The 10501-nt window shown below is 45.3% G+C and overlaps 1 protein-coding gene across 10 annotated transcripts in view; it reads right to left on the reverse strand.

Annotated features, from left to right (window-relative positions):
• Positions 1 to 10190, reverse strand: part of PCDH7 (protocadherin 7) — a 424505-nt gene extending 414315 nt beyond the window's left edge. For 8 of the 10 annotated variants that reach the window (XM_058722893.1, XM_058722891.1, XM_058722894.1 and 5 more), the window contains exon 1: positions 5921 to 10190. In XM_058722893.1, coding sequence (XP_058578876.1) covers positions 5921 to 9103 — 3183 coding nt within the window. In that variant the 5' untranslated portion in view covers positions 9104 to 10190. The remainder of the gene's footprint in view (positions 1 to 5920) is intronic. The other 2 variants (XM_058722898.1, XM_058722897.1) reach the window with 1 other exon arrangement.
• Positions 10191 to 10501: the final 311 nt, after the last annotated feature.

Here is a 10501-nt window from a genome sequence, read left to right on the forward strand (position 1 = left end):
AGTGGTTTCAGCTCCATTCTTCTTGGAATGTGATTTCTCCCACAACACTAATGCTAAATAAAGCACTGTGTAATGTTCCGAAACAGAGTCCCTGCTTTAGAAAAGATTCTACGGGTTTTTAAAATAAATAAGAGAGAAAACTAAAGCTGACTCAAGATCTATGTGAACAGCTCCTACTATTTCTATAGAGTCATGGTAAATAAATGGATGAGGAACCTTGCTCTAGCCTAGAAATTGGTTATATACAACTTAAACATAAAGCTCTAAACAAGTATTGTACTAAGTTTCCATTATAACCTTCACCACCATTGTCTCCTAGGAGTAGAAATGACAGTAAAATTTCTAATAGCACTGGCAGCTATGGCGAAGCAAGGATTTTGTCACACTACATTTAGTTTGAAAAACAGTTCAAATTTCATTTTTGAAATTGACAAACTCAATCATTAGCATTTTATCACTAGGTAAATTTAAAATATGATACACTAGATTGGTTAATTGCCTAACAAAGGAGAAAATCTAACTGAACATTTTTAAAATGTCACCTTGCTTTAAAAATTTGCTACAAAACCAATTTAGATGAAAAATTCATTTACAATTGTGTGTTAAGGTCAATATGAAGGTTGTGTTCCCCACAAAGCTGGCAAAATGCAAAGGAGCATAGAAGCCAAAAAAGGATCATCGATATAAATGAAAACAGGCAAAAGATTATTCCAATTAGGGTGCATATAAACTTTTATACACAATGTATAGAAAGCTTGTATTAATTTCCACAAAAATTATGTTCTCATTGAGAATATATTAATCCCACCTGTTGTCAGGCTTCTGCTGAAATTAAAAATTCTGTCAATTAACCTGCTGAATATATGCTGTAAACAATGTTACTTCAGTGTATGTCATCAATTGCTATTTTACAGAGAGGGAAAGAGCCATTAATTTCTTTTGAAAGTCTAGAAAATGTGAATTGTAACTCCCCGATAATTTACAGATAAAAACTGGAGCCTAAAGCAGCATTATATTCTATTGTAAAAAAGTCAGTTTTCATAGCTCAATTTGTAGTTATACATAGACAGGTAAATCTCAACACATTTCTGTTGCTATTGAAATGTATACAGAAGAAGGGATGTAAATTAAATTTTATTCCTCGGGGGAGTACGACAAAAAACAAAAACACTGGTCTCTGCATTCCATGACTTGTATCCACACTGTATCCTTGATAATCTTGTGATCTCAATCAAATTACTTTCTTCTAAAGGCCTCAACTTAAGTTGCATTGCCCCGTTCAAGGTACCAACAGGAAACAGAATTCGCACCCCAATGGTACAGATAAAGACCTTAGTCTCTTCATAGAAAATGAAGGAACTGGTTTGGTTGATATTTCTTAATTCTAAACTGTGATGACTCTAGTAATTTTAGATCCAGACACTAAATGATTGACTATGATATATTTTATTTCAATGTTGTAGGTGTTTAAAGTTCAAATATGCTCCACATGTTAATGTATGAATATCACAATGAAATAAAAGTCTAATGGCACCATCGTTGGTTTATGTGAATATATCCGCACGAGTTTGTGTGTTAGAAAGAGAGATACCGTGTGTACGCTTTTCCACATATAAGATACGTAATTACTCAAAGATAGAAAAAAAAATAACAAGAAAGAAGGATTTTGCCGTCCAGCTGCATGATTTACTTACAACCTATAAATGGACTCTGTGGCACTGCGTCTAAGTTACTAATTGACTTGGGGTAAGTTTGAGAGAAGTTTCAAATTGCCATACTTGGGCTTCCATAAAAACGTACATATTCGATGCAGATCAGATCAGCGGGTGACCTTTTCCTTATTCAGAGACATCCAGAGGTGTAAGGCAATGTTGCTTTAGTAGATATCTCCTGACTAAAAACATCACCTAACTTTGATGGGTTATTAGCCTGCAGTCTGCTCTATCAGGGCCAAATGTAACAGAAATTCTACCATATGCACAATTCATGGTACTTCTGGAAAGTGCTTTTGGCTATAGACAGACACATCATATTGTAGAAACATGCTTATCAAATTGAAACTAGAAGCCGTGGTTGGCATCACTCTACAGATGCTTCTATAGTAAGTATGGTGTCATATCCATACACCAACAAATTAATATTTAGTTTTCTCAGGGCCGAAAACCCTAATAGGCCATGGCAAGTTATCCATTCGCTTCCAGACCGGAAGTAATTTAAAAAAATAATTTCTGCCACATTTTTTTTACTAAGCATACAACGAATATATTGAACACAGCTCGATAATTAAAGAGAACATTATTTAGACAACATTCAGCAATTCCTTAGGCAAGGGAAACCATCATTGGACTTATTAAGAATTTTTCTTGAGTATTTCTGAAGCAGCTGTAAATGGATTTTTAAATTAATGTTTATTCAAGCTGTATCTACTCTACTCTTGCCAAAAATACTTTATTTTTCATTTACTAGATACGATAAAATTTTTCCTTGCCAGTGCATTAGGTAATTAATGGCATGACATGTATAAACACAACCGGACTTAAAAATAACTTAAAAAGTAGTCACTATGCTTTCATATTGTGTATTAATCTCTTTTGGAATTATATTATTCTTTAAGAGAATTGAAAAATATTTAACACATAGTAAAACTCTGAAGATTTAAAAATTAATAGAAAACATAGAATGTCTCTGCCTTTGTTTCACAAAGCAAAAAAAGCACAATTGTCCTTCCAGGTCACAAAATTTGAAGAAGCCCTAAAACCAGGTTTACCAAGCAAAGGAATAATGAAATGGAGAGGTAGAGGCTTAAGCTCAATAATGCTGTCAATGATCCACATTCTGCTCGGCTAGACACACTATTTAGTTGAGAGCAAAGGCTTTTGTTTTGACTGCAAAGGTCTGAACTATGAATACCTGGGCTACGTCATCAGTTTTGCTAAGGTATGAGTTTCAGGAATATATACATAGATAGATAGATAGATAGATAGATAGATAGATACATAGATAGATAGATAGACAGATAGATAGATAGATAGATAGATAGATAGATAGATAGATAGCAACTCTGCAACACACATCTCATAGATGCTGCCAGAGAGTAACTATAGAAGACTGATTTGAAAGTTTCCAGACCCTGTGAAAACACACCAAAAAAGGGGGAAGGGCATTATTTTCAAACTTTGATTTCCACAAAGCTGCTTAATTTATTGCAATATAACCATTAACAGGATTTAGGAGCAGCACTTGGAAACGTCTAATTCTCATGAGGATAAGAACACTGTAAACAGATCTCACTTCCATTCTACCACAAGTTAAGAACTATGATAAGGCAATTCGGGAAATTTATAAATAAAGTGAAGCCTTTATGTCAGATGAAATCTCAGATTTTTAATTAATCCCTACCATAAGGAATTAAAAGACGGCATCCCTCAGGGTTTTCCTTAGATAGATTCAGTATCAACGGAGAAAATTATAACAAAACCTCGTGCTCTTTATTTTATTTTATCTTACATCACATTTAATTACAGAAAATACATTTTGGCAGTTGTATAAAAAAATTAAAGGTAATATCCTTTTGGGAAAAAAAATAGAAAATCATCTACTATGGTACAAAAATCAGAACAAAAAAGATCTTGTTTATTATGTCAGATGTCTTAACAGAATGTAACTTTGTAAATGGATCCCTTGTCCCCTGACAGCAATATTGAAGAGATGAAGAGTATCAATTACTATTACTAATTACATTAAGAGGAATGTGTTTCATTCTCCCTTATTTCATTTTAGTTCAGCTATTTATTCTGGTCAAAACTTTACACATCTTTTGAATACCTAACAACATATAAGTTTTCCAGTCACTTCTGGCAAACTGCATGATTGAGACCAATGGCTTTGTAGGCTTTCTATTTTGCTATATGGACTTCTTTGCTCTGTTAAGAGCCTAGCACCATACATTAGTTTATTTATAAGCATATCACTTTGCCTTTTAAACAGGATGCCACAACAGTCTTGATATTGGCTGTCTTAAATATTCAAGAATCCAGAGCCAACCTCATTTGATGAGCCAAATAAAGCTTAAGTGACAGCACAGAACATATGAGGCGGTTGTATAAAATATCTATAAATCTGCCACTTGATATGTCCCCTCCAAAGTTTCAGATTACACAATTTAGAATGCAAATGCCATTCAGCCACAAGATAAAAAGTCCTATTAGGATGACAGCGAAGAAGTAAACATTCTGCAGAAAAGACCTCTTCACACACTTCTGCACTACAAGTTATCATTTTCCAAGGGAATTTCTATAGATCTAAGTTTATTTGTGGGCTTTTTATAAGTCACCTTTGTACTATTATTTTAACTAGAATTATCCGATAAAAGTACCCCAAACAAAACAAAAATCTCCTTCTAACTCCAGGTGAAGCAATAACACAACAGATATAAACTTTCCAGTTATCAAATTTCAGGTTAAAAGAAAGAAAGGCTTTCACATGCATCACATATTTTCGAAAGCAATTTAACGTAATGTAGTTCGGACCTGTATTTTCGTGGATTGCTTTGATTATTGGATATAAAGGCTATGTTCTCCTTATCCAAATAGCTACAGTAGAGTACTATGAGTAGAAGATATCTCTTTAGGAAACTAATTTTTAAGATTGTGAAAGCAATAAGGAATTAATATCTCTTTTCTATAGTATCTTTGATGACCCCATCAATAACATCTTTAATGAGGCCATAAAACAAGTTCTTGTGCCTTCATTCTTCTCCGACTGTACATTGCACATGCAAAGCATATTTAATAGAGAAGCTATTATTCGATGTTATTTGACAGTCATAAATATTTTCTGAAATGAGTTCTGATGATAAGAAATATAGGATATTTTATTAATGGGGTTGCTACGGCCCTAGACACGGCAGTTTCCAAAAGGTTTACCTTGCTGAGTGTCAGACCTTGGCAGGTGTGAAAAGTAAACTTTGTGAGTGTTACATATATCACACAAGCAAAACTTTCAAAAACAGATTTTCTATTTTCTGAAGTCCATCTCAAAATATGTTTTTAAGATCTGTTTCCACATTTCACTGGGAAACAACCGTATTCTATACCACCTTAATAGTCTCAGATATCATCATGCATACCAAAATTTTCTTGCACACAGTGCATCCGACATGAACATTTCTGTTGCTTGGCTTAAATAAAAAGTGGGTCATGCAATTTTACTTTTGCTTGTAAACCCTTACACCAAACATGAAGAATACAAATGCTCCCTGCATATCCTCACGGAAGTTTAACTGTTACAGATATCGAGGTATTAAAAAAGGCAGTTTCGCATGACATTTGTGTATCCTTAGGTATTTTTAAACCAACATTTTTGTCAAAGCAGCCAGTTTTTAAGTATCTCAGACTTGGTACCACATTGGCACGAATCGGCCTCCGTTACCTGTAAAAGCTTGCATAATACATAGCATGGCTAAAACTTTTATACTGTGCAATTTGCATAGTCACCAGTAGTAACTTCAGAAATTTTCTCTCTGGATGTAATTATCCACTTCATAGCCACAAAACAAAACAATTTCAGGTCTAAGCTAACCAGCCAACCAATATTTACCTATTTATCCTGAAAACAGAAAATGTAGGATGAATTAGTGCCCTCAAGTTCAAAGAGATGGGCAAAACGCTGCCTACTTCCATGTCTGTTAGTAACTTTGTAAACACTGGGTGGGTAACTTGCAAAATACAGTGGTCCACCTCCTGTAGATGGCCCATGCTCACTCAACCGATGACGTATGAATTAACATTAAATTACTGCTGTTAAATTTTCAAATCATAGCTTTAAAAGGGAGAAAGCAAAACTTCACAGAAGGTGCTCTCTGCCTCAGAGTTATTTCGCCTCTTCGGGGATATTTAAATATACTTGGAATACATCTTACCTGTTTGCTGTACTTGTTATTGGTTTGACAGCTGTATTCAGAGCAGTGATCTGATCCAATTGAAATGTTGTCTCCTGCTCCCACAAATGTGTTGGCTGGTGGTAGATCTTGTACGGCCTGGTGTTTTTTTCCTGCAGTTGGTGACTGGGGATGAAGCTGGACAGTAGGCAATGGAGAACTAGATTTGTAATGCCTGGCCAGGTCAGGACTGCCAGGCCCACCGTTAACGGATCGGTATCGCCCCATGTTTGGGCTGTCTGACAGCTTCTCATTGACACTATCATACCTCTGTCCATTTGGTTTAGAAGCTTCTACAGTGACAATGCTGCTGTAGAGAGGCTGCTTAGATTTTTTGTTTTTCTTGTCTTTTTTAGGCTTTTTAGATTTGTCATGCTGCTGGGGTGTAAAAAAGTCTTCATGATCTTTTTTGCCAGCTTCATAGCCATTTTTGCTTTTGGACCGGCAGTACCTTGCCATCACTACAATTAAGATGATTAGAATCACGGTCATGATCCCGGCCACCACCCCAATGACAATACTGAGTCTCTGCTTGCTAATTTCGTAACTTGGGTCACCAGCTATATCCTGCGTGAGTGGGGTGTGCAAGCTTCTGGCTATCTGTGAGTCAATCACAGTCGCATTAGAAACACTTTCATTGACAAACACATGCACCAGGGTCGTGGTGGACTGGGAAGGCTGTCCACTGTCATTCACTTGCACCACCAACCTGTGCAAGCCATAATGCTTTTGGGTGAGTTTCCCCACTAAGGAAACCACACCGCTGGTGGAATCAATTTCAAACAGCTTGAAGGGATTCCCTCCCACAATGCTGTAGTTAAGGTCTGCATTGATGCCATCGTCACTGTCTGTTGCCAACACTGTAGCTACTACTGTCCTGACATTACTTGAAGGTGGCAGTAAAGTGTAGGAAATGTTTCTGGGAAGGGTAACTGTGGGAGCGTTGTCATTCTCATCCATGACAAAGAGAGAGACCGTGGCTGTGGCTGATCTGGGAGGATCTCCCCCATCCACAGCCTTGACTCTGAACGTGTATGTGGTCTGATGTTCCCGGTCAAAAGACATTGTGGAATAAATGGTCCCCGTGTCATTTTCAATGGAGAAAATGTTACTGTTTTCCTCTATGTAGAGGCTCATCTCTGCATTGCGTCCCTTGTCAGCATCCATCACCGTGACCATCCCCACAGGGCTGTTGGGCTGCAAGTTTTCTTTCACATAAAACGTAAAGACGTCCTGCATAAACTTAGGGTCATTGTCATTCTTGTCAGCCACCTGCACAATCACCGTGGTGCTGCCCTGTAACACTGGGATGCCTTTGTCTTTGGCGTTAACTTTAAACTCATACCTGTCAGTCTGCTCGCGGTCCAGTACCGTATTGACGAGGATGTCCCCGGAATCAGGATCGATGGCAAAGATCCCCATCACAGAGGAATCCAGCGAGTAGGCGATCTCTGCATTTTTCCCGCTGTCGGCGTCTGTCGCCAGCACCGTGGCCACCCTCTCTCCAGGGATGTTGTTCTCGGGAAAGTAAACCTCCACTACTGACTGGCCGAAGACAGGCGGGTTGTCATTAGTGTCTCCTACCTTGACAACCAGGGAGTTGTTGCTGGAGAGGCTGGGGCTGCCCGAGTCCACCGCCACGATGACCACGTTGAACTCCCGGGTGGTCTCATAGTCCAAAGGGGCCGAGGTGTGCAGAAAGTACTTTTTCTTGTTCTGGTCGCCCTCTGTGTCGCTGGCCGGCTTGAGCTGGAAGGGCACGTCGCCCACCACGGTGCAGGTGACCACGCCGTTCTCGCCTTGGTCTCGGTCGGACACCTGCACCAGAGCAATGGGGGTGTCGACAAGAACATCCTCCGCCACGTTGGCCACCCCGTCCTTGAGCGGGATACGCCCGATCTTGCGGATTTCAATGGACGGCACATTGTCGTTCTCGTCCTTGATGTTGAGGACCACCGTGGCCTTGTCGGTCTTGGGGGGCTGCCCGCGGTCCCGGGCCATGACCGTGAAGCGCAGCTGGTTCACCTCCTCCCGGTCGATACGGTGCAGGACACTGAGCCAGCCGGACGTCTCGTCGAGGCGCAGCAGCCGCCGCACGGACTCGGTAGCGGCTCCGAACACGTACTCGATCTGCCCGTTGACCCCCACGTCCAGGTCGGCTGCGCGCAACTGCAGGATGGGAGTCCCCGGGGCGCTGTTCTCGGCGAGGTCCGCCTCGTACACGCTCTTCTCGAAGCGGGGGCTGTTGTCGTTCACGTCGGTGATGAGCACCCGCAAGATGGCCTGAGAGGAGCGCGGCGGGTCGCCACCGTCGCGCACCCGCAGGGTCAGCTCGTAGGAGTCGCGTTGTTCCCGGTCCAGCGCCCCCTTCACGATCAGCTGTGGCTGCTTCTCGCCATCCGGGGTGTCGGCCACCTGCAGTTCGAACACGCTGCTGCGGCCGCCGGGGTTGGTCCCGCCGCCGCCCTCCGGCGCGTCCGGCCGCCTCTTGGAGCCGCCTGGGCCGCCGCCGCTCGCGCCGTTCCCGCCGCCCCCGGGGTAGGGGGCGCTGTCGGCAGGCCCGGCGCGCCGGCCCTCTCCGCCGCCGCCGCCGCCGCCGCCGCCCCCGGGCTCCTGAAGCAGCTCGTAGCGCTCGATGCCGTTGCGGCCGAAGTCACGGTCCGTAGCGGTGGGCAGCAGGTAGAGAGTGCCCACCGGCCGGTTCTCCTCCACCGTGAGCGTGAGCACGGGTGACGGGAAGGTGGGCGTGTTGTCGTTGATGTCGAGCACGATGACCCGGCCCTCGAACAGGTCCACCCAGCTCTGCGAGGGCCCGATCACCGACACCTCGAAGTCCAGAAAGCACTCGTTCTCGTCGAAGATCATCTGACACTGGGGCAGCTTCTCGCGGTCGATGCGCCGCTCGCTGGTGCTCAGCTCGCCGGTGAGGTTGTCGATCTTCAGGTACTCCGAGCCCGACTCGAGGCTGAAAGTCACCTCACCCGAGCCGGTCACGATGCCCAGGTCCGAGGCGACGTTGCCGATGCGGACGTCCGCCGGGCCCTCCTCGGCCAGTCGATACCGGAGGAGTTGCTTGGCGGCCGCCAGGCTGAGCGAGAGCGGCAAGAGGAGGCAGCAGCCCAGGCACCAGCCGCGCGCCCATCCCGCGGTCCGCATCCTCAGCATCTTCTCCTGCTGCTGCTGCTACTGCTCGTTCTAGTCACAGCCCCCTCGGCGCCCCCCTCCTCCGGGGCCGGCCGCCGGCCCTCCTCCCAGTCCTCTTCTCTCTCCGGGAAAGGAGGAAGGGAGAGGAGGGAGGGGGCGAGAAGAGCAGCGTGCGGAGTCGGCCAGGGGGACCAGCGAGGTGTCCTTCTTTTTCTTTTTTCTTTTCCTTCTGCTTCTTCCGAAAGTTATTGTTTCATAATTCATGCAATGGGTGCTAATCGCCCGCTCGCCGGCCGCCGTTCAGTCGCAGTACTCACAGTTCACGGGACACTGCGCGCCGCGGGCTCGGCGCCCCCCCCCCCAGAGTCATCCCCGCAGCGGGCGGAGAATCCCGGGCTCCAGTCCCCGCTCTGTCGGATGGGGCCGGAACCGCTCCGGCGGGCGGGCGGTGGAGCCGGGAAGCGGCGGGGAACACGCCTGCAGCTTCCCCCGCCTGCCAACCCCGTTGGTCTTTGCTGCTACTCGAGTTGAGTCCAATTCACGTTCCAGCCACACACTCCAGACCCAGCTTCTGCTCCGGCTGCCCAGGCAAACGTGAGTTGCTTCCTGCACGAGGCGCTGGGGCCAGCAACAAGCCAGTCTGAACTCTGACTCTGCTCTGGCAGCGGGGGAGCCAGTCAACAGATCGAGAATGAAAAAGCCCTGGCAGGTCGCTTCGGGCACCGTGCAGTGGAGACCACTCGCGTCACACGGCGGTCCGCGTCCGGGTCCCCCCCGCGCGCCGAAGAGCAGCCCGAGCCATCTTCAGAGACACCCAGAGAGTCAGTCCCTTTTCACCCCCAAGAGCTCGGGTTTCTCTTTTTTTCTTAACAACTCTGCGCAAGGTCATTAGTCACGAAGCCGCCGCCTGAAACCGCAGCAGCCGTTCGCCCGCGGGGGCGAAGGCTGAACCGTGCGCACCGCGCGGTGCCCAAGTTTGGGTTCGCAGCCGCAGAGTCCGTGCCTTCCCTCACCTGCATTCGGCCCGCATGTCGGAGCACTGGGATCTGCAGCGCTGTGCGCGATTCAGGGAGGAGATTGCAGCCTCTCTCTCTCTCTCCCCGCTCTCTCTCGATCCCTCCCCTCCCTCCCTCTCTCTCCTCCCTCCTCCTCCTCTCTCCTCCCTCCTCTCCTTTCCCCTTTCCCCTTCTCCCACTCTCTCTACTGCACGCTCCCTCGCCTTCCTCCCAGTCCCAATGCTGGCAACTCGAGCTGAACTTGATCCCTTTGCAGTTCAAAGGTGAGCAAACCAAGCTCGGTGCTCAGGCGACGCTGGCCTGGCGAGAGCCCCCGGCCGGGCTCCCCCAGTGGCAATTAACAAAGATGCCCAATTCTGTCCGGATTTCCGAAGAAAAGCCAAAGGCACTGGGGAGGGGGTTG

The sequence above is a fragment of the Neofelis nebulosa genome, chromosome 3, assembly GCF_028018385.1.
Source record: "Neofelis nebulosa isolate mNeoNeb1 chromosome 3, mNeoNeb1.pri, whole genome shotgun sequence".
Taxonomy (NCBI): domain Eukaryota; kingdom Metazoa; phylum Chordata; class Mammalia; order Carnivora; family Felidae; genus Neofelis; species Neofelis nebulosa.